This window comes from Mauremys mutica, chromosome 11, assembly GCF_020497125.1.
Source record: "Mauremys mutica isolate MM-2020 ecotype Southern chromosome 11, ASM2049712v1, whole genome shotgun sequence".
Lineage (NCBI taxonomy): Eukaryota > Metazoa > Chordata > Testudines > Geoemydidae > Mauremys > Mauremys mutica.
The window spans coordinates 13,048,148-13,073,216 of record NC_059082.1 but is presented as its reverse complement, the minus strand read 5'-3'; the positions used below and the strand labels follow the sequence as shown (position 1 = coordinate 13,073,216).

General features: G+C 42.9%; 1 protein-coding gene across 2 annotated transcripts in view; it reads right to left on the bottom strand.

The window, feature by feature from the left end:
• The window catches only part of AKAP13 (A-kinase anchoring protein 13), a 123,163-nt gene that overhangs the window by 18,895 nt on the left and 79,199 nt on the right, over positions 1-25,069 (bottom strand). For both annotated transcript variants that reach the window (XM_044978947.1, XM_044978946.1), the window contains exons 14-24: positions 19,260-19,327; positions 16,674-16,740; positions 15,085-15,220; positions 14,027-14,139; positions 12,699-12,845; positions 11,204-11,454; positions 9,880-10,005; positions 9,647-9,764; positions 7,655-7,903; positions 1,695-1,771; positions 45-226 (exon numbers count right to left, since the gene is read on the bottom strand). In XM_044978947.1, the coding sequence (XP_044834882.1) occupies positions 45-226; positions 1,695-1,771; positions 7,655-7,903; positions 9,647-9,764; positions 9,880-10,005; positions 11,204-11,454; positions 12,699-12,845; positions 14,027-14,139; positions 15,085-15,220; positions 16,674-16,740; positions 19,260-19,327 (1,534 nt within the window). The remainder of the gene's footprint in view (positions 1-44; positions 227-1,694; positions 1,772-7,654; positions 7,904-9,646; positions 9,765-9,879; positions 10,006-11,203; positions 11,455-12,698; positions 12,846-14,026; positions 14,140-15,084; positions 15,221-16,673; positions 16,741-19,259; positions 19,328-25,069) is intronic.

The window sequence follows — 25,069 nt, the reverse complement described above, 5'->3', positions numbered from 1 at the left end:
CATGTAAGAAACATCTAAACCACACAAATAGCGTGTTAACTTACATGGTGTTAATTGTGTCCTGAATTATTTGTATCCAGCTATTGCGTTCCTCCTTGGAGCTGGCATGGACTTCTACCATCTCTGGATCTTTCACTACGGTGGTAATTAGGAATAAACCCTTTTCCTCATGGGCCACTTCTCGTACAATCAGTTTCTTCAGAGAGATTACAGTGGATCTCTGGTCCTTCAGATGAGAAAAGATTGGTGAGAAGACAGACAAAAAGCACCAGAGCTTTAGGCTGGCAAAAACTTCTCAAAAGCTCCTACTATCTGCAGTCACACCTCCTTCCTACTTGTGAGCACCTTTAGCAACTACAGGCCAAAAGAAGTGCTAGCCTCACCCAACATGTATATTCTGAGAGTAATTTATTTCACTGAGCCCAGAATGCTGGTATCACCTTCCTCTGACCATACAGGAAGAACTGCCCTCAACTGTCCCTGGATACCTTTGCCTTTGTGGTTTTCCAGACTCTCCGAGAACTTGCTCTGATCTCACATCCTGCTGTCTGTGCTCTCTATTCCTGGACTCTTTATCCCACATCACCACTCTCTGTATGGCTTGCTGGTCCCTGTTTCACTACCACTGCCTTTGCTCTCCCTCCCTCAGACTCCTTGCATCACATCCTCTCTTCACATTGCACCAAAATCCTTCCTGTTCTCTGTAGCTTAAAGCCGACTCCCGCTACGGAAGTTTTTATGAGACTGTTGCATCAAGGATTCCACGGAAGATTATGTGCAATGAGCTGTTAGGGTCACTGTAATATCTCTGTGTAATCTCTGTTACCATTGAAAGCTTCTCTTCCCACTGTGGCATGCATAGTCCAATGGGCTCATTTGTGGTCTTTACAGAATCACAGGGTTTTTTTTGGGGGGGAGGGGGTATGCTTTAGCAGAGGTTTGCCAGCATGACCCTTGTGTGCACCACAGCCAGCTGAAGAGCTAAGAAATGCCCTGCGCTGGCAGCAGGGGGGTTGGAAATGTGGCTCAGTGAATGGGAAGAACAAGAGGAACAGAGAAAGTCTCCTCTTTGAAGCATGCATGAAAGATGCATCCCTGCCAGACCCGTAGCTATTCACTGGTTTTGGGGCACTGGCACCTTTTTTTCCATCAGGTCAGCATGTCTCATCGCCTGTCTATTTCATCTAGGACTTTCTCCGAAAGCTCCTGTTTTTGTTGACATGAACTGGTCCATGACAAATATATTCCTATAGCATGCTGCTTTGTGAGCTTCTCGAACTTTATTGCAGCAGTAGGGTTTTGTTCCTGTGCTTTTTGCTTTTTAGACTGATTTATTAGGTCTGTTTTTTCTGCTGTGATTCATTTGTACACAGTTCACGTTCTTCCCTCCTAAGTGAGCAGGATTTGCACAGGCTGATGAAGAATAAATGTATCCAATGACAGGCTTATTTTCAGAGCCAATTACCAAATGTTCAAAATCACTGTAGAAATCACTGAGTAGGAGGGGGAGAAATTAAGACACGTTTTCAATAGAAAATAATGGAGTCTGCTAAGGAAACAAAACTGTTACATGCAAAGTGATCTGTCCAATAAAAACCTAAGGAATGTAGCAGGCAGTGACATGCTTTCATTGTTAAATTCATACCAAGGATCATCTATGTAAAAGAAAGGAAGAGAAAACACCAAAGCCTTACCAATGAGGCAAAGACATACTTCTGGTCTTTTTCCTGAAGGAATATCAGCATATCTGAGAGGAGGACAGCCTGGACCTCTACAACAGAGAAAAAACACCAAGGTTTAATCACCAAATATCTATCTATGTCAGTCACTGGTTCTAGTGCCTACCAATACCTTTTATTTAGCAATGTCGTGCATTCTAGAGCTCCTGGTGAGCATAAGAGTGATAATTCAGCCTACCCCAAGAAGGTGGATTAGTCTGCTGTTTGGTGTGTTTTGCTTCCTAGTTAGTAGGAACTGTTAAGCATTGCAGAGGCAATATACTCAGCCCCTGGAAAGAGAACGGCCTCTATCTCTATAACGACTCCTCTGGGCAATGTAAAATCACCACTGAAGGAGTCAGATGGGATGTTCTTTTCCAAACCACAAGCCCTCCGAGAGTCGTGGAAGACTGGGGAAGTGGAAGCAAGGGATGTTCACTGAACATACACCCTATTCATTCAGATAATCTATATTTTTATCCTCGAGCAAAATATCTGTTTGGTTTTATTGCTCTCCTCTCATGAGTGGTGCAAATTATCTTGTAACACCACTTGTCAGCGGCAATTTCTTCAGCAGCTAATGTTGACTCTGCCCACAGATGTATATGGCTCTCTCTGAATTCATGAGGAGCCAAACGAGTGTGCCTCAGAGGGGAGAATCTGACTCAAGCAGGAGAAAAGAAAGAAATCCAAAGAGGATGAATATAAAATTCTGAATCAGAGCAAGGATATTTCCCCAAAATACACATTCTACCTTCCAAGTTGCCTCATGATACATCACAAGATTACATAGTAAGTATTGAGTGCAATGCCCCACCCAAGCCCCACCGCACAAAGAGTTTCTGTGTAATACACTACGAGGCCTTGTGATATACAGATGAGGTAAACTCAAAAGCTAACTCATCCCCTGCGTAATTCCTTCCAGGCTTTTTGAAAGAACAAGATCCCTTTCAGATCAAATACGAACCAAACTTTTGCTGAAGTCTCAAACCAAACCCAAACCTCTTTGGGGGTTTGTAAAAGTTCAGGTAAGATTTGTTTTACTTTGGTTTGTTTTTATTTCCAGCTGCACTTTCTGCTTTTGGTGCAGAGGAGGAAAGACCAAAATACTTCAAGAAAAGCTATTCCTGTGTTTCTCCTGGCTCCAGTTCCAAATCCCAGAAGTTAGGACAAGCAGGTTCTAAACTTTTGGATGCTTTCCCATCTGGAACTTCTGACTCATCTCTACTGACTAGCTATTGGCTCTGGTACTGGGAGCCATTATTTCTATGGGAAATGCATAATATAACTTATGCTAACTGAGAGATCTCATGAAAGTAACCCACATGCCAAATAGGGAGATATCTCTTTAAGAGATCTATTGGGGGTGGGTAGGAATGAGTTGTGTCTGGGTCACTGCTGCCAGGCAGATGCACAATTAGCTCTCCACACTCAGAAGTTTCTGGAATTGGGTGTGGTAGTTTTGGGTTTGCTCAATAGGTTCCCTGTTGCTGGACTCAGACTTCATGAGGGCAAGTAGTTAGCCTTTTGCAAAGCAGCTGCCCTACCTGCACTCTGTGGGTTGGGACAGGCTGAGCTGAGCAGAAAGCAGCTCTTTTCCCTAACTCCGAAGCATTTTGCAGCGGCTTAGTGTTACTGTTCACCCAGCAGGGAAGCACTGGCAGTGTTAATTATAGAGGGAAGAAAATGGGAGGGGAAACTAATTTATTTTATTTTAGCTGTATACTCTGAATGCTGTTTAATTTTAGCCAAACTGTTTTAGTTCAAATTGTCTCAACCAGTATGATTCCCCAACTTTTATTTAAATGTGATAATGAGGAAAGAGTTATTTATATTTTGCTATTCTCAGTTTTGTTTCTTTTTACAGGATTTTTTTAAAATCTATAAATTTAACTGAGTGGTTAGTTAACTGGTTAGCTGAGTGATTTCAGCAGAGGAGGAGGAAGAGTCTGCATGGATTCCAACTGAAGATTTCTACAGGCAAGTGGAGGCAAGATGTTGGTTTTGACTCAGCGGACTGTATAGATTTGGTGATCAAAGACTAATTGAGACTCAGGTGAACTCAACCTAAGCTTTTGGGAACTCTGAGTTTCTTCTCACTGTGCTTCGGTGGGGACTGACCTGTTTAAATGTAATTTTTTTCTTTATTTTTATGTATACTGTAAAGGTAATACATGTGGATTATAAAGTAACCATGTAATGTTGTAGAAATTAAGTTGTAATTATTATTAATAATGGGTTTTTCATCATTTTATAAACTTGGTACTTAAAAATTAAGTTAATTCCTTTTGTTCTTCTGGACTTGATTGTCAGGAAGTTGACCTTGTGCAATCGTTGCTGAAAATCTTCAATGACTAAATTCTGAGTCTCCGAGTGCTTTTCTATGGGTGTTGAGTTTTTTTAGGCACTGGAGAAGGGCAATGAAGTAAACTCTAGTGTCCACCCAACGATTACAACAGCAAGAGAAATAATTTGCCTTACCACCATCCACAGTCAAAAATTCCTAGGAACTAGGGCTATCAATTAATTGCAGTTAACTCACACGATTAACTAAAAAAAATTAATTATGATTAATCGCACTTATAACAATAAAACACCAATTGAAATTTATTAAATATTTTTTATATTTTTCCATATTTTCCATATTGATTTCAATTACAACACAGAATACAAGTGCACAGTGCTCACTTTATATTATTTTTTATTACAAATATATGCGCTGTAAAAATGATAAACAAAAGAAATAGTATTTTTCAGTTCACCTCATAGAAGTACTGAAGCGCAATCTCTTTATCATGAAAGTGTAACTTACAAATGCAGATTTTTTTGGTTACATCACTGCACTCAAAAAGGAAACAGTGTAAAACTTTAGAGCCTACAAGTCCACTCAGTCCTACTTCTTATTCTGCCAATTGCTAAGACAAACAAGTTTGTTTACGTTGACGGGAGATACTACTGTCTGCTTCTTGTTTACAATGTCACCTGAAAGTGAGAACAAACATTTGCATGGTACTTTTGTAGCAAGGTTGCAAGGTATTTACATGCCAGATATGTTAAACATTCATATGCCCCTTCCATGCTTCGGCCACCATTCCAGAGGACATGCTTCCATGCTGATGATGCTCGTTAAAAAAATAATGCGTCAATTAAATTTGTGACTGTACTCCTTGGGGGAGGAATTGTATGTTTCCTGCTCTGTTTTAAATATATTCTGCATAAATTTCATGTTATAGTAGTCTCGGATGATGACTCAGCACATTAGTTTTAAGAACACTTCCACAGCAGGTTTGACAAAAAGCAAAGAAGGTACCAATGTGAGATTTCTAAAAAGAGCTACAGAACTCGACCCAATGTTTAAGAATCTGAAGTGCCTTCCAAAATCTGAGAGGGATGAGGTTTAGCGCATGCTTTCAGAAGTCTTAAAAGAGCAACACTCTGATGCAGAAACTACAGAACCCAAATCACCAAAAAAGAAAATCAACCTTCTGCTGGTGGCATCTGACTCAGATGATGAAAATGAACATGCGTCAGTCCGCCTTGCTTTAGATCGTTATCAAGCAGAACCCATCATCTGCATGGACACGTCCTCTGGAACGGTGGTTGAAGCATGAAGGGACATATGAATCTTTAGTGCATCTGGCATGTAAATATCTTACAATGCTGGCTACAATAGTGCCATGTGAACGCCTGTTCTCACTTTCAGGTGACATTGTACACAAGAAGCAGGCAGCATTATCTCCTGCAAATTGTAACCAACCTTGTTTGTCTGAGTGACTGGCTGACCAAGAAGTAGGACTGAGTGGACTTGTAGGCTCTAAAGTTTTGCATAGTTTTATTTTTGAATGCAGTTTTTTTTGTACATAATTCTATATTTGTAAGTTCAACTTTCATGATAAAGAGATTGCAATACAGGACTTATATGAAGTGAACTGAAAAATACTTTTTTTTGTTTTTTACAGTGCAACTATTTGTAATAAAAAATATAAAATGAGCACTGTACACTTGGTATTTTGTGTTGTAATTGAAATTAATATATTTGAAAATGTAATAAACATCCAAAAATATTTTAAATAAATGGTATTCTATTGTTGTTTAACAGCGCAATTAATTTTTTTAATTGCTTGACAGCCCTACTAGGAACCTAGAAACCATCTTTAAACTTTCCCTCAGAACAGATCATATCATATATTTGGAATCTAAATTATCCTCCGATGGCACAGAATATGGAGGGATGCACTGGTAAAAACCCTTCTACTTCCACCTCTGCAATCAAGACATTCTTTGGAGACATAACATGGTAACTTTCCATGCATCATATCTGTTCCACACACACCAAAGAGAAATGGCCAAACTCCACTGAAGCCCCAGGTACCAAGATTATATGCCTGATATTGGTGGAGAGCGAAAACAAGACCAACCTTTCTGAAGGTGGTGGAGTACAGCATTGGCAGCTCTTGGCAAGCTTCTGCTTGTGAATGAGGGAATGACTAACATGATTCCTATCTCAAAGTTGACTTGAAAGATTTCAGGTCCCAGTTCAGCAAAGCAATTAAGCCCAATGCTTTGCTGAGTTGGGGGCTAAATGCCTTAACAGTTTTTTACTTACATTAGTGAATGAAAATCAGTTCAAGAGATCCAGCAACAAGCATGTGCTTCTTTTATGGGGCTTCTGTCCTGCAGGGAGTGGGGGCTTGGGGCTTCAGTCCCCAGAATGCACCTGCTGGGGCTCAGGACTTCTGTCCCAAGGGAGGCACTTGCTGGGCAGAAGCCCCTAGCGCCACCACCCGCCACAGGGCAGAAGGCCTGAGCTCCAGCAGGCAGCCTTGGCTCTCGGACTTCTGAAGATTATCGTATGCGGCTCGGGGGGCTAGTACATTTGGCTACCCCTGATCTGTAATGTGCATGCAATAGAGAATACCGCAGTTGCAGGGACATCAGGGAAACAGAAAAGCAGTAATGGTTTGGAGCAGCAGGCTCAGAAATTTCAGAGTAAAATAGCGCGGGCCCCCAATGGAGACTTACTTCAGTGTAACAGGTAATGCAATGCTGGGTCTGCTGAGCAGCTCCGGGGAACTTTCGAATAATAGAAATGTCGTGCTGCTCCTAGGCAGCAAAACTGGGAACTGCAATGGTTGCGTTTCACATTCAGTGTGCATATTTCCTAGAGCCAATGGATGTGTATAAACCCGCAGTGTATAAACATGAATTACTGCCTTGCAACCAGAGCATTGTGCTGATCCACATGGCCAAGAGATACAGATGGCTAATCACATTCCTTAATTAATTAGCTTCGGTGCCCTCCCACTACAAGCCCTCAGTGAACAACTGCGCATCACCGTTCACACCAGCAACGGCACTATTACGCCCTGCTGCTTTCATTCGTAATTTACTCTTGGTGGCCAATTTTCTTTTAGTCTGGATCCCAGGACTCCCAAGGAGGTGCCCACTGGAAGAGTTGGGTTGGTTCTATCATGAGCTGCTCCATGACTGCTGAGGAGCCAGTGGAGCCAGGATGACAATGAGCGAGGTTTTCCTTCCCTGGGGAGGGGAGGAAGGGATTCACCATCACACCCATCACTTAGAGCTTGCTGGGCAAAGCTTGGAAGGTAAATAAATAAGCAGCATCAGTGGTAAGCAGTAACAGAAATAGCAGAAATATTTGTGGCAGTAATCTAGGGTGTTACCAGGAGCACAGGGAAGGATTTTTCATGGTTTTTACTTTGACAGCACCTTTCTAGAAACAGAAAAATCAATAGAATAATATGAATAATAAATGGGCCAGCAATTTCAGAAGAAACCCTGTGTAAAAGGCAGAGGACCCACCAAGCCAAAGGAAAGGGAATGAAGTCGCAGGTCGCAAGATGGATGAACCCTGCCATCATCTGGAGACAAGAAGGGTACATCCTTTGGGTGCATGATCTGTAGGATTTTCTCACCTTTCAGTCTCCCAGCTGTGTTTTTCAGTGAGACAGGCCCATCTCGGATGAGCTTCCTACGTCTCAAGTCCTCCCTGGCAAACATCTGGCCGCTCTTCATCCTCATGATGGACTTGCTGTCCGTCCGGGTGTAGATCTCGGTAAGACGCGTTTTCTTTTCATAGTTGCTGACTTTGCTATTGACCGCAGCTATCACATCTTTAACCAGGTTTAGCGACTGAGTCAAGTCTTGATGCTCCACTTCGTTTTCTTAAGGAGTGAGAGAGACACTTCAGTTTCAGTTCACCTGTATTGTGAGTATGCAGAGCCTAACTTCTTACGTCTCCCCTTTCCTTTACCTCTGAGTCGTCAAACGCTATAGCACACGGATGCACTATTTTTAACTATCTTCCCAAGACAAGTTTCATTCAGAAGAAATAAAAAGTTTGTCACAAACCTTAAATAGACGCCTATACAGTAAAGGGGAACCACAGGAAATATACTCTGCATGAGCTATGGCAAACTAGGACAACATAAATAAGGACCATTTTCAGCCTCTGCCAAGTGCATGGCTACCTGACTGCATGTATAAAAATGGGCATGCAGCCATTATGCATGTGCATACAGCTGTTTATGCAAGCAAATCAGGTGCAGCCATTTTTGAACACCAGTTTCTATTAGGAACACTCAGTAAAGCCGCAATAAAAGTTTTAAGGGTCTGGATTAATGGTCCACCCTCGTAGTGGCAAAATTCTCATCTCTTTGGGTCTTGATGAAGTGACACATTTGTGAAATAAATTGTTTCACATTCCAGAGACCCTCGCTCACACTTCTATAAACCACGCCAATGGGACATACGACTATGTATGAGGAAGGTAATGGCCAACAAGGTAGTCCCTTCTGAACATAATTTTTTTTAATAAAAAACAAACACAATATTTGAAAACTTTCGAAAGGTATGAATTACAGAACATTAATGATTATACAGACACAGTGGTCAGTCTCTGCCATTCCTTGGCTAATCTACAGTGTCAGCTGATGTATCTGTAGGATGCATACCCGCTGATAAACTGGAATAGAAAGCATTACGTATACATCACTCTCCAGAGGATTTTGTGGGTGAAATCATACAAAAAACACCTCTGGAGTTTACTGTATCTTAAATGGAGTGGCACAGATAAATCACACCTCATCCTCACCTAATAAAAGGCTTCCACAGAGATTAAACAGAGTGCACCAGCAGAAAGCAGATGAGATTAAACTGTAAACTGAGCCTTTTTGCTCGCTAAGTGAGAGACTGAGAGAAACCAGGACCATAGCAAGCATGTGCTATGCAGGCTACTCCCACGTGTTTCTACTATCCTAAGCCCTGATCTCCGCAAGCGTTAAGATTCTGTGGCCGCTCCTGATAGGTTGATCATGCAGAATCAGTAAGGTGCTTGTGTGACACAAAGAAATACCCTGACTGAGGATTTATCACCCATAACCACTTGATCACAAATCACCCATAAAGATTCATATTCGAGGCCAAATTCTTTGAATACAGTATTTACAAGTATGGTAATGTAGAATTCCTGGGATGGAAGAAAGGTTCAAAGGGAGAGTGTGAATCCTCTTGGGGATGGCAAAATAAGGAAGAATAAGATCTCAGATCTCCTTCTCCAAGGCCCTGTATCGCAGCCACTATCCAAAGTGGACAAGATAGGAGTCTTTGTGGAGCAACATACATAGACTCCAATTAGCTAGAGATTGCTGTAATGATGAGCATATCAAGGCACTTCACTTCTACAGGGGCTGTGTGCTGTATCTTTGCAGCACTCTCAGGCCTGTCTTGCCTGAGGTTTGAAACCCTGATGGAAGAAATGAAACCCAGGTCTCTAATTACAGCAGTGCTGGGCACTAAACACTGGGCAGGCTGGCTGGCTGATTCTGAGTTGGGCAGTTTTACTGGGAAAGGTCCTGGAGAACGATACAGAGGAAACAAACGTGCTTAGGAAAAGAAACAGGCTCTACCTTTGGTATACTGTAATATTCTTTGTAATATCACGGGATACTTTGTGATCCTTTGAGTTACCAGTAAGATGCACTCAGGAATCCCCAGGCGCCTCACCACCGCGCTGCTCATTTTTTTCTAAAAAAAGACAAGACAAATTAAAATGCTGCTGATGGAGCGTTCGCCAAGACATGCCAACGTGCAGTGTGCACATGCTGTGGGGGTCAGCAACAAATCCCCCACCACTGCCTACCTTGATGAATGCCTGAAACCGCTTCTCTTTTGACTGCAGGTCTTTGAAATAATTTACAGCCTCGTTGTGGTGCCCGCAGAATTTGCCGTACGTTCTCTTCATTCGCTCCCCAGTCTCACCGGAAAACTGCAAGACATGAACAAACTTAGAGCCCCCACACTGAGTCCTTGGGATCAATTACTTGGCATCACCCACCGTCCGTCACTGAAAAAGGACGGCTACACTGGCAGTATAAATGTAGCCCGAAGTGTAGCTTTCAAAAAACGAAATCTGTGGAATTTTCAGAACGGAGACTCGGCGCGGTATAAACCCAGAGTGAGAGACCCTACCACAAAGAGCTGGCACTCCAAAGAGACAAGATGGACAAAGCGGGGGTGGGGGAGAGAAGAACTACAGAGGTGGGAAGCAGCTTGCCCGGGGTCACACAGCAAATCAGCAGCAGCCCCAGGAAATGGAATCCAGGTCCCCTGCTTCCAGGCTTAGTGCAATAAATGACGGACTGTACTGTAACCAGCGCTGGTGCTTTTCTGCTCATGTGGCATGAACAAACAAAGCAGGCATCAAACCAGACATCAACCCTTTCACCTGAAAATCTCAAAGCACTTTACAAAGATGCACAATTATTGTCATCTCTGTTGTATCAGTAGGGAAGCGGAGGCACAAAGGAGATGACTACGCAGCAAAGGAAAACCCACGGCTGGCCTGTGCCAGCCGACTCTGGCTCAGGTGCTGTTCCATTGCTGTGCTGACTTCCAGCCTCGGGCTGGAACCCGAGCTCTGGGGCCCTCCCACCCCATAGGATCCTAGACCTGGAGCTTGGGCTGGAGCCCAGACGTCTACACAGCAATGAAACAGCCCCACAGCCTGAGCCCCACAAGCCGGAGTCGGCTGGCACGGGCCAGACATGGGTTTTTCTTTGCTGGGTAGACGTACCCGAAGAGCTGATGCAACTCACCTTAGGCCACTAATAAGACAGCATAAGGGCAGGTCTATACTACAGAACTACTTCAGTATAAATAACTATGTCGCTCAGGGTGTGTGAAAAATCCACAGCGACCTAAGCACTGGTGTAGTCAGCGCTATGTCAATAGGAGGGCGTCTCCTACTGATGGAGCTACCGCCTCTTGCTCAGGTGGATTAACTACACTGACAGCAGAGAGCTCTCCCATCAGCGTAGAGCATCTTCATTAAAGTACTACAGCAGTGCAGCTGCACCAATGCAGCCTTTTAAGCGTAGACCTGCCCTAAGAGAGAGAATTGTAATTCAGGAGTTCCTGGCTTGCAGTCTTGTGCTCAGAGCATGCAGGGGTGTCTCACCACTCACCTGATTCACCAGGATGTCTCCTATCCTCTTGATAACAAAGTTCTTTTCACTTTTGTCCACCAGGGACTCTTTCTTCCTCTCCAGAATCCGCTGGAAGAACTGGTTGTGGATGTTCAGCAAGTCATCCAGGCAAGGAAAGACCTTTTCCACCATTTGCTGTTCAAACTGCAACTCTTGCATCATCCCCCTGCTGTACACATCACTCATGATCTTCAGAGTGCGGACGTGATGCATCTCTGTCTGCATCAGCTCTGCATGAGACAAGGACAGGTCCAACACAGGAAGCACAGGAGTCATTATTACTATCTTCTAGGACAAGGCGTTGTATCAACCCAGAGTACTTGGCATTGCTAAGCCAAGGAAAGGCACTTACCAGATCTAGCTGGTTAGAAGGGCTCATAGAAGCTAACGATGTAATGAAGTGCTATGGGGTCATAATTCCCCATTCTGACGTGTGTGTTACTTGCACTAGTATTACTGGGATTTATACATATGAACTCAGGGGGAAACAGTCTGTAATACATTAAATGCAACACTTTGGGCTTCCCAATACCATTGGTATATACCAATTTCATTCTTTTCTTGCCTCTTAATAGTTACTGATTAGATTATCAATGTGAAAATATTTTTTTCTTTTCAAAGTGCATGGTAGGGCATCGCTTGGGGTGGATCAGCCCTCCCCCTACTGTTTATAGTAACAAGTGCTCGCTCTCATTACTGCTAGAACACTGGTCCCCAAACTGTGGGACCTGCCCCTCTGGGGGGGCGTGGAGGAACGTTCGGGAGGGGTAGAGCATGAAGTGGGGTCTGGGCCAGCCCCACACAGGGGAGGAGGGAGGGCCACCCCACCCTGCTCTGGCCCCAGCTCACAGCCCCACCCCCAGCCTTGGCCCCTGGACCGGCTGTGGCTCTGCTCCCAGTTCCAGCCCAGCTGCGGCTCTGCTTCCAGGCACAGACTTGGCCCCCAGCCTCGGCACCCGGCTCCCAACGGCAGCTGGGGCGGGAGGGCAGAGGGCAAGGGGGGCGGGAGTGGGGCGAGGTAAAAAGTTTGGGGACCATTGTGCTGGAATCTGAACACTGCAGAAGGACAGATAATACCAAAACACCATGTTGCTCCTCTCAATATAGTTATTTTTCTGTGCAGCAAAAGCGGACTCTTCTATCAAGGGGGAGAAGATGCTAATACCCATGAGTACAGAGTAGTCAGTTACTTGTAACTGTGTATAAAGGTCATCACCAGACAAACCAGGAGATGGAATTTGTTCAAGGTAAGTGAAATCCAGAATTCCAAAGCTTACTAAGATGGCATTGGAGATCTTCATTTCCAGTAAGCACCAAGAGCGAAATTCTGGCCCCAGTGAAGTCAATGGCAAACTCCCTTTGACTTAAAATTTCCAAATTAGTCACAAACTAAAAAATATGAACAGACCATCCAAACCTAGAGGTTTCTACAAACTAAATTGGATCACTTCTCTTTAACCAATAAATATCTCACCATATATGACATCTTGCCGCTTGACGACATCCTTCTTATGCTGCTTCAAAAACTTGCTGTCCACTACTTGACTCCAGGATTCTGCCTCCAGCTGCTTGGAGTCCATCTCGAAGTCCCCCATGAGCTGTCCTTCATTCATGTCTGCACCTGCATAAAAGCACCATAAACAGATATCTGGTCCCATTTGAAATTCCCATTGCCTATTCTACAGATTTAGGCTTTGTTCTGAATGCCACAAACATTATATCCACTCTCCTTTACTGACATGGAAACAATTATATTGAATTTTACTGGGTAAGTACGAAACAACACAAACTATTTTTATAGGTTACTTGCTAGTTGGACTAAACAAGTCCACAATTATCATGTATACTGAACTCCGGTTTACAAGACAAGCAAGAACCAGTTATCTACCATGTAATGGCATGGTAATTAATATGCAATTTGCCCTCCTTTGTTTACTTCAGTAAATTAACAGAACTGTTAAGGAGTGCTTTGTGAAATCTGTATTTTCAAGCTTAGAAAGCAATAATTGATGTGCCTGGAACTGAAGATTATGTACATTTTAGAAAAAAATTGTTCATTTGTTGCCTGGACACAACACGTGAGGATTCCTGGCAATTTGGAAAATTCTCCGTCATCGTGTCCTCTGTTCGGTTCCTAATGAATTAAAACCATGTTGTACTTTTCGGGCCAGTGTTGGCTAAGATATAAAATGTTTAAGGACTAGTTATATCCTAGAGCACTCCTTGCTTAAAAAATAACTTCATTTTTTGGTTTGATGTATATTGGATTCATGAATTTAACTAAAAAAAAATTAAAATATATTTTGAACCTGCCAGTATGAAAAAAGTAAAATATATAGGGCTATGTAGATGTACAAATAGACTGGAAGAACAGAGAAAGCATGAAAGATGGGGAGGAAGGTGTACCTCTGAACTATAAACACAGGCCACATAACTCAAATGTAAATGAAATGCTTCATATTTTTTCCCCACTTAGAATATGCTAAAATGCTCTAGCCTATAAAGAAATTACTATATGGGGCCCTTGTTTTTTTTGTACTTTCTCTTATGTAAATAAGCTTCAAATCTTCCAGCAAAGAAAAAAAAATCTGATATCAAAACACTTTTAAAGGATTTAGTGTTTCTAAAAATCAATGTTGAAACCATCCATTTGCTGGGGATGTGTCTGTCTGTGTACGAACTGCAAAGAATCCTGTGGCACCTTATAGACTAACAGATGTTTTGCTGCATGAGCTTTCGTGGGTCAATACCCACTTCTTCGGATGCAAGATGTCTGTGTACGAATACACTGGGATCTCTTACCTTCATCAGTTAGCGACTCCGTGGATTCATTCACCCGGCTGATTTTATGTAAAGAGTCTGTTGATTGTGACAGGTATTTCCAGGTCTGTATCATGTTTTCATCATTACCAACTCTGCAGAAAAAAGGAAACGCAGAACCCCATTCAGGACTCCAAAACTCAAATCAATCACTTTTTAAAGTACATAAAACAAATATAATTTTAAATAAAACTAAAAGCTGCACTAAATGTTGCCGATTATGCACAAGTATATGTGTTGTGTGCGCATGTATTTATATACTTTATGTATAGTGCTAATAACTACAAATTAGGGCTCAACAAACTGGATCATCTACATTTCTAACTGAAATAATCATTTCCCTAAAACCTGAAGTGAATATTTGAGGTCTGAAAGAGTTTGGTAAACTTAATTTAATTAAGTTTCATTTTTGTATTGCCATTCCAACGCCTTATTTTCAAGGTACTGTTTTTCCAGCCCAGCTAATGCTGAGGAATATCGGAAATCTCTCAAGAGAGTCTGTACATGCAAAGTTCTAGCTGAATGAAATTCATCTAACATTTGGATAAGCAGTTAATCTTGTGGATGTTTTTCTAAACTGAGCCTTTTGATAATTTCCCCCTTCACAGCTCTGCAAACACACATCCAACAGGGTTTTCTAAAATCACTGGTGTTAGGGAAAATGGAAGAGAGAATGAATGATCATGGAAACTCTTTATGTATAGCAGCACTCTGTGTGTGTGTAATTATTTTATACATAAATACAAAATGCATGATGATGTGTGATGGTATGGAGCTTTTCCTAGCTTGAGTTCTGAATGGCTGCATTACATGCAAACTGTTGAAAATTTTAATAATTCCCAACACACAGGAAATTTGAAGTTATAGTTCCCACAGCAACTGCATCTTCACCCCTTTCCTCAGACAGTATATAGTATTTGTTTTTCTGCATATGTGGTGATAGAATATATGTGACACACACCCATAAATGTATTCCTAACAAAATGTGGGGAATAATGTAGGCTGTTTACACTATGCATACTGTACACGCACAGGCTTACCCTGCAATGTTCTGTATTGAGACGCTTTTTGAAAGTGTTGTGGTCTGCTGTGATCTCCTGTTATTGAATATTGAGGTGACTGTGTTTTCATCAGGGGCAAGTATTGCAGACCGAGGGCGCTCCTTAGGTTGTGAGGCTAGAAGAGAAATGCCAGATATCTGATAAGAAACAGCATCCAAACTCCTTGCTAAACTTACTATGATGACTCGACAAAGCAAGGTTCTAACAATTCACTTCCTCTTTGCTTAAAAATAATCAGGGGCCGATCTTCAGCTGGTATCAACTGTTATAGCTCCATTGAAATCTAGCCTCATTCTCTGTCTTTACTGGTTTGTTAACACAGGGCCCATTCCTGAAATCCCTGCTCAGGGCATAATTTCCATTCACTTGAGTAGTTCTGCCTGAGTAAGACTTCAGAAGTAGTCCCCAGGTAATTCTGGAGCCTACACTGAACACCAATGTAATTTATATTTGTTTGACCTATCTGGGCAGTTCCAAACTCTTAAGACACAATATTCTTAAGTATAAATAACTTCTGTGGCAATATAGGTAAAAACGAACAAGGTAAACAATCAGTCATCATCTTCTGTGAGACTGTTCAATGGTTCACTTGTGTTCCTGTGCAGGGAATTGGTGACCAGAGCACCAAACGGAACACCAGGCTTTCCTAATGGGGGAAGGAAAGACCTTTGACCCCTCACTGTACTGCCTGCTGGACGAGATGGTTGGGTGGAATACACAAGCCCAGAAACACTGTCATGGGAAGCTGAGCAGAACTTTATTACAAAATGACTGAAACAGTCACAGCAACTCGTCTTGGTGCTCTTATCACCTCCTTCGAGCTCTTACAATCCTCAATTTGCCCTGACCCCACTTAGGACTGAGTTTCTGACTATCCATCAGTTCACAGAATGCAGAGAGAAAGACCATCCAGTTATGTAGAAGGGCTTGGTCATATCTCCGCATCATCACTAGCCCCTGCATCTCACTCCCTCTTTTTTCTTTCCCACAGCGGTGCTGCTGGTCCATCTGACAAGAGCAGCTTACTTAAATGGCCCAGTTTGGAATGACTCCTTCCATTTTAACTTCCCCATTGAACAAAACACTCAGTTCAATGTTGTTTTAAATATTCTCCCAGTTTATGAATAACCCAGGGAACACCTCTGATATCTTCTTTCCAGCTGAGAGTTCACTTACTCCAGGAGAATTCTCAGCTGGCCAGCTACAGCCAAATTCTAGTGCCATTGCATTGTGTAACCACCAGAAAAGAGCTGGATCACTAAAAATACTGTCTCCAATACGGAAAACATGGCCTCTTTCTTCCATAGCTTGTATCTGCATAAGATTATATGGGTACCACAGAACTGGGCCAACCATTTGCACAACATGAGCAATGCCTCTAAAATCCCAAACGTTGCTTATCACACAGGATATAATCACTTTACTTCTGTATCCTAACATGTTTTCTCTTTCATTGTACTGAAATGGATAACAGTTGAACATGATGGTAAAAGATTATACTGAATACAATGAAAAATAGCAACTTTTAGGGAGCTATACCAGAAAAGAGGGAAGAAACGGCTTCTTACTTTTGTTTCTCATAATTACTGTGGGTAACGAAGAGGTATCGTGTGCCTGAAGCATCCCCTTTTGTATCTGAAAGAAAAAAAGAGGTTTAATTTTTCCTGCTCAACATAAATAAAAGGCTATGTATATCCACAGACACCTTATTTTAATTATGCAGTAACGCCATTCTGAGTTCCCTCAGAACAGCTTAGATCCCAGATACTGTGCCCTGGCTATCTACAAGCAGCATTATCTTCAGCATGGTGATACGGTCCAAGCCATTACAAGGTATGTAATCAAATATGGAGAAATATTTACAATCAGAAGTAAAATAGGGAGACAATAATGCTGATAGAGTTCTGATATTGCTAGATAGCTAAGTGTATTAAAGCCAAAAGGATCACTGAGGGAACCGTATACATAACTGTAGTGACTAGCTGTTCAATGTAACAATGTGCTCAGCACAGTGAACACAGTCCTTGCCTCAAACAACTTATGATTTAAAGACAGGAGCAAAAGCCTTGAACAAGAGCATGATGGCTTGGCGAACCAGGATGGGAAGGGGGCTCCCCGCACATGGGACAACCGTGAATTCCAGTCAGAGGTGCTCATCTGTATTAACATACAAAAACTGCCTTGAAAGAATATTAAAGTTGCAAAGTCTAGCACTTAAAAGTTAAAAAATGCCAAAATTAAGGTTGTCCATGTGACCTTAATTTGGCTCCATGGTGCACATGCATTATGTTTTAGTCTAGTTACAGGATCAGATGCTATTTTTTTCTATAGGATCCATGCCTCGTTCAATGCACAGGATGGACGGTGCTCGCAGACTGGGAAGCTATTCTATATTTCATTGCAACCTCATCCCAATCTCCCTGCTCACCGTACCCACCACACCCAGGTCTGGCTCCTCTCTCTGCTGCCAGGGAAGAGTGGAGGGCACAGAAGAGAGCATCTTTCTGCTCTGGGTTCCTGTGCCCACAGCCACAGCGGCCCCTGGTACCAGGAAGAGCAATAGCAGGGGAAATCAGTGCAGCCCTTGGCTGCAGCATGCTCAGTGAGGATGGTACATGCTCACTCCGGTCACATGGAGATGCACAGGACAAGAGGTGCTCCATTAACAAACTGCTATTCAATATCTGTTTTACCCTCATTGTTCAATGCATGGCTCCACGCTGTGATTACTGCACGCTATTCAAACCCTACTCTGTATAGAGAAGCATTAATCTCCTGATGGCCTTTTCAATGTAGTACCTGAGTGTTTCACAAATGTTAATTAGTTGATCTTCACGCACCCCATGAGGTAAGGCATTATTACTCCCAGTAGTGTAGTCAAGGGTAAATATGGGCAAACTCTTCTGAGTTGGGGAATATGGAGTGTAGGTTAGATTAGTTTACTCAATTCTTTTTTACTGTTTTATTGATGGGAAACTAAGGCACAGAAGCAGTAATGTCAAAAGTGTCCATTAATTGTGGGTATCTGATTTGAGATGCCCGTAGCCTGATCTTCAGAGAACATAGCCCTGTGTATCTTCAGAACAGAGCTCCCACTGACTTCAGCTGTACTTCTGCAAATCAGACCTCAGGATCTCAAGTAAGGCACCAAGAAAGGGAAGGACAAGGGGGTTACGTTAGAAAAGTTTGGTTTAAGTGACTTGTCTAGCATCACAAAGGAACTCTGTGGCAGAGACAGGGTGGCATTTGAATGACTAAACAACAAGACTATCCTTCCTCTTCTTGCAGTCCACAGCCTCATTCTCAACACACCTTCCAAGTTCTACAACAAATGAAGCAGGAGTCCTACCTACAGCTGCCACACTAACTACACAACTCTGATTAATTTCCTGAGCACTGTCCATCCTCTGCACTGAATGAAGCAGGGGTCCTGTGGATCATATAAAGACTGTATCATAATGCATATACACAAGAGGGCAAGTTAAGTTTGCAGAGGGCAAACCTTAATTCTGGCATTTACTAACTTATAAGTGCTTGAATTTTCAACCATAATGTTCTTATACAGTAGGCTTTTTTGTATGTAATTTCCTAGTGTTTTTTTTAAATCACATCTAGAAAACAAATTCTATATTGTGGAACCATATTGACTCCCATATATATATATATATATGATCAGCAGCACTGCTGGAGTCTTTAGATCCACAGCACAGACCTGTCACTTGGGCTCACATGGTAACTCACAGCAGTAGTAGGTTGTCATCCTTTATATGGGACAGTCACTAGAGGGAGATGAGCAACCTCCTCCCCCTCTCCTGTGCTCGGCTCCATATCCCAGTCCTTGTTTCCCCCTTCCTCCACCACTTGTCCCCATCCCTGTCTTCCCTTGGCTTTGAACAAACAGAGCTGCATTTTACAAAACCTAGAATATGATTTTTCCCTATTCACATCAGACAAGGGAAGCAGAATTAATCTACAATTTGGGCGAGTATCATAAATTTCAGGAGAGTTTAGGAGAATGATCCCCCATAACAAGGGATTCTGACATTATGCACAGCAGACTGGAAATTCCATTCCTGCACATGTTGCAAAAGATGTCTGTATGCTAAAACACTTCAAAATAAATGTCATGTTCAGCACGACATGAAACCTCTCACCTTCATTTTGACTTTTGCACAGGATGCGAGACTCTCCTTACAGCCTTTGTGAACAATTGCATTGCAGTCTGCAAAATGGGAAAAAAAAAACACAAAAAGTCAGGTCGGAAGAAGTTTGCCTTTTGATTTCCTCTTACATTTCTATGCGAGACCCTGGGGTAATTAGGGATTTTCACTTCCACTCAAACTAGAAGAGCAGCTCTAGATATTGCCAAATGTGCTGCCTTCCATGATAATTAGGCGATATAATGATTATTAAGAAGATTTCCCCACAGATTTCAATTGATTGGGAGTTCTGCTTAAAAATCAATGGCATACTATGCCTGAAATTACACAAAGATGCTTGTTATTCTTTAGATGAAAAATAAGAGGGTGAACAGGAGCCACTGAACAACTAGGGACATGACTGAAGATTTATGACTTCCCAGGCAAGCAGAAGGAGGGGTTGATTATAACAGCAAAAGATTCTCCTTAAACACAAATATCTTCTTAATTAGAGCAAGAATGACAGGAAACCAGATGCAGAAAAGGAACAGAGAAAAAAATATTGCACACGTGTGAAAAAGGATCACACTTTTATATTTATATCTTCCATCACTCTGCAGAGACGCCAAAGAAGGTAACAGGAATGAGAGTCAGGATACTGGGTTTGACACTTAGACTCTTGTCCACCGAGACTGAACTCATCAGTTCATTTCATATGGGCCACTGATATGTTCCAAGGGTAACAACTCTCAACTCACTACTTAATACACATCCGGCTTGCACATGACCCAGCGACCTGGAGGTGAAAAAGCTCCACATCCCAGTCCTGATGCCCTGAGTCAGCCAATCACTCAGTGCATCAGATTTTGTCCTAATCATCCTGGAGATAAGCTGTCCATTAAGGCTGGGCTCTACACAGGGAGTTACAGGTCCATCACACACTGATTTATAATGGGATTTTGGTTACTAACTCCTTGAAAATCCCCAACCTAAAAACATTCAGATGAAATTCAATATAACTAGATCCAGCAAATATACCTGGTCACTTTTGTCTATTCAGGGAAATTCATTTTAAATATTTAGTTTGCAAACTATATTTAAAAGCCAGAAATAGCAAACCCCCTGAACGAACAAACAAAAATCTGCAAATCATCATTAAATTCACAGATACGTGTCTGCTAAATGAACGGATGTGCATGTGAATGTGTCTCTGACAGCGGTAATGGGCGTTAGGGTTTATGCTCTTTTGTTGACTTCCCACAGTTTCCTGTATATGTGAAAGAGACAGACAAAAACCTGCCGTGCTGTGTAAAAACATTAAGACTATCATAGCTCGGATCAAGGGAAAAAATGCAACGGACCTAGAGAACTTTCTACCTTTTTCTTGCCTCGGAAACCCTGTCCTTCCTGTTTGATACAACACCCCATTTTCCTTGCTCCTGGTTGTAGTAACATATCCTATATTCCTCACAGCCACAGGAGAACTGGTCAAGAATCCCTCATCTTGCTGCTTAATGATGCTCTTGAATTGAGTGACGTGATGCCCCTGGGGGAGTTGAGACTTGCTCTGGCCTGAAAGCATTGCCATCACAGCAATCCTACTAGGCTGTCAGGACATGAAAAGTCAGAACTCATCTGAGGTTGAACACATGTAAGGTTTCTTATACATACTCTAGTTAGCAGGTTGGGAAGTCTCTTACAAGGCTAGTGCCACTTCTGTTTTATACACTGTCTAGACAGAAAATGCTTTTACAATGAGTTGCCATCCCCTTAGTGCAGTGGTGGGCTGTGCCTCCACAAGCAGCCTGGCCCCGGCCCCCTCCTGTCCCCCTCAGAACCCCCGACCCATCTAATCCTCCCCACGCTCCTTGTCCCCTGACCGCCTCCTCCTGACTGTAACCGCTCCCCTGGGACCCCCCCCCATCCACCCCTCCCACTCCCTATTGGGAGTTCAATCCCTGACGGGGCCACCTAGGGATCTGGGGCAAAATCAGTACTTAGTCCTGCTAGTGAAGGCAGGGGGCTGGACTCAATGACCTTTCAGGGTCCCTTCCAGCTCTAAGAGAGAGGTATATCTCTAAAGCTGATTCCCTTAGCATTTCTGAAGGTGGGGTACGATTGGATTCCCTTGAGTCAAATCTGCCCCTCCAATTCTGATTCTGGGCCTAGCTCCAATGGAGCTAAAAATCTCTCAAAAACAGATAATACTGTGATTTTCCCACCACATATGATGGCAAAAAAGTCTCAAGAATTCTCAAATGACTAGATTTCTAATAAGATAACCACCACCATAAGATTTCTCAAAAAGTACATGAGTACTTGTGGCACCTTAGAGACTAACAAATTTATTTCAGCACAAGCTTTCGTGGGCTACAGCTCACTTTTTCAGACGCATAGAACAGAACACACAGACAGAAGATATTTATACATACAGAGAACATGAAAAGGTGGAAGTACGCATACCAACTGTAAGAGTCCAATCAATTGAGATGAGCTATCATCAGCAGGAGAAAAAAAAACCTTTGAAGTGATAATTGAGATTTCTGCTGTCCTGGAACGGACATCCTGTCAGAAGAGCTTGTGAGATTTCAGTGCCGTCAAATTCAAACTCAAGCCCTGATTTGGCTTTGAACCTGTATTTCAAACCCTAACCTAAACCAAATCCAGACTCAAACGTCACTTCCTCAGCTGATCTCTACAATAAAAACCCAAGCACTTTAGGACAAGATAGGAGCTGGGAGCTGGCCAGGCAGCAATTATTAATTCACTTTAACTGGTGCAAAAGTCACTGGATGCTTTTATATGGAAATTCTGGACCAGCAACAAGTTTCAGCCATGCAGGGAGATTCTTCAGCACCCGTCACCCCCCAATTAAAAAACAATTAATAATTACAGAAGGTAAATTTCTGCTTTGCCCAAGCTGGTATTTTACATTAAAAAAAATGAAAGGAAAAAAAAAGCCCAGAATTATTCAAAAATTGACCTTTAGAAACATCTATAATATCTCCAGGTTTTTTTTTTGTTTTTTTTTGTTTTTTTAAGAAAAAGTTATTTTTTTCCAATATGTTTGGAGCAATCAGCTGGAAAAATAATCTGAATAGTTCACAGGTACATTGGCTTACACTAGGCCAAAGCATTGTAGATGTTTTTTAAAAATCTACTCTCTTAAGAACTACCACAGTAAATAGTGGCCATTAGTGCAGAAAAGGAGTGGAATGTGAAGCAACAAGTGCCATATGAACAATAGAACTCTGGACCAGTGTTTCTCAAACTGCGGTCGCCGCTTGTGTAGGGAAAGCCCCTGGCCGGTTGGGCTGGTTTGTTTACCTCGCCCATCCGCAGGTCTGGCCAATCGCGGCTCCCACTGGCTGCGGTTCGCTGCTCCAGGCCAATGGGAGGTGCTGGAAGCGGCAGCCATTAAGTCCCTCAGCCTGCACTGCTTCCAGCAGCTCCCATTGGCCTGGAACAGCGAACCGTGGCAATGGGGGAGCCGCAATCGGCATTATCTGCGGATGGGGCAAGTAAACAAACTGGCCTGGCCCGCCAGGGCCTTTCCCTACACAAGTGGCGACCCCAGTTTGAGAAACACTGCTCTGGACCATTGCTGTTGAATATTGGTCATTTTAGAAGGGAGTCAGCAGACTATCATCATCACAATCAGGAACTGGTTTAATTTGTGAGACGTGGGAACTGGCTGGTGTCCTCTGATATAATGCAGGCTGGAATACATGCGTGGCAATCATCCCCAACTGAAAGTCCCTTCTACGCACAAACCAAAGGGCTCCATTAACAGAAGAGGAACAAAAAGATGGAGGAAAGCCACAAAAAACAGCCAAATCATCCTAATAAAAATTCAGACAGCGACAGTTTTACACAGAATATATGGACGTGAAAGTGTGACACATAATCAAGAAGCTGAATCTCTGCTTTATGTGCAAAACTCAACACAACGTTAACTATAAACTTGCTACTGGCACCTCCATAATGACAACTTGCTTTTGGTTTCACAAAAAAGTTTCACGTGCTGATGTGCTGCATCCCATTTCCCAAAACAAGACACTTCCTCTCTTTGGAAAGAGTTGTGCAAGTTGCAAAATGAAGCAAGGACTGCAAACCAGCAAGTCCCCTGAAACCCGTGTGTCTTTAATCTGACACAAAAAACCCCGTAAAAATATTTGATTCTTAGGCTTCATCTGGCCTCCTGAACATTCCATGTGTTCTACAGCGAGCTAACGTACACTGTACGTTACTTTAATTTTGACAGAAGCTGTTGGCTACACCTACACTACACATTACCAGTGGTAGCATGTCATGTATATGCAGCTACACGGACTGCATCCACACTGTGGGCTGTAGCTACACATGTCAGTGAAAGGTTTTGGTGGGGAGAGGCAGTGGGGACGGGTGAGCCCTTGCCAGAGCCTTTCCCCGTGCAAGGGGAATGCTCCTGCAGTGGGGAGCTGGTGGAACCTTTCCCCCTGCCAGAGCCTTTCCCATTCTGCAGTAGGAAGCTACCCAAGCTTTTCTCCACTACCTCTGCCGCCAGAGCCTTCCCCTTGCTGGGGGAATCTATTCCTGCGGCAGGGAAGGCACCAGAAGTGGGACCCTGCTCTTTTTAGCAGTGTAGACGAGGAGGCATGAGGTTGGTGGGTAGAGAGCCTATAGGGTACATATTTGCATACATACCCACACCCTTCAGGCATGTCTTTACTTGCCTACGCCATGCTTTGCCAGCTTTAATGCTATTTATTTATACCTGTGCTAGGGGAGTTATGTGGGATGTACCCCAGATGCTGCCGAAAAAGTGGGCAGTGTAGATGTAGCTTAAGGCTGTATCTACAGTATGCTACAGTGCACCGTGTGCCATTGTACAAACTATGGTGGGTGTGACTAGCCGTACATCCTCTAATGCTGCACAATAACACCCCCGGGCGGACACTGCGGGCATAAATTATAAGTCTGGTTTGAAGAGAACTATGTTAACACGAACTAGGAATCTTAGTTCATGCCTGCAGCGTCCAGACGAGGAAGTAACAATGCAGCACTCTGGCCCACACTGCTATTCGCACCCCCGTAGTCCAACCTGTTGGGTAGTACAGACAAGCCCTAAATCAAATAGGGCTGGATTACTTACACCCATCGAAGCAAAAAATAAAAACACAAATCACACAAAACTTTTGCCCAAGCTATAGCGTCCTTTACAGTGGACATCGCACAATGGAGTAGATGACCTTTGCGGTCCCTTCTAAGCCTATGGTTCTAGGGCTCTTGGCTAGGACACCAGATGTGTATTAAGTCACAGTGCTTAGGTGAGAGAGATTTCACATGTGCATATGTAGGAGGAGATTTTGAAAGGCACAAAGAGCAGCTAGATACCCAACTTCCATGGAAAATAAATGGAAGCTGGGCACCTGATACCCATCTGTATCTTTGAAAATCTTCCCCTTGCTCTCTGCATGCCCATGACTGACGGACGGCAGGGAAGCAGCTACGGTCATTGCGTAGCAAAGACATTTAATACCGTTGTTTGATAGTGATAGTCATCTTACTTTTTTGTGTCTATATTCGTTTTATGAGGACAGGGCCCTAGGCAATGTTCATTGTGTGCCACAGCCTATGCTGTGTGCATGCATATTCACTTAAAACAGGGGTTCTCAAACTGGGGGTCGGGACCTCTCAGGGGGTCACGGGATTATTACATGGGGGGTCGTGAGCTGTCAACCACCACCCCAAACTCCATTTGCCTCTGGCATTTATAATGGTGTTAAATATATTAAAAATTGTGTTTATTGGGGGGAGGGGTTGCACTCCGAGGCTTGCTGTGT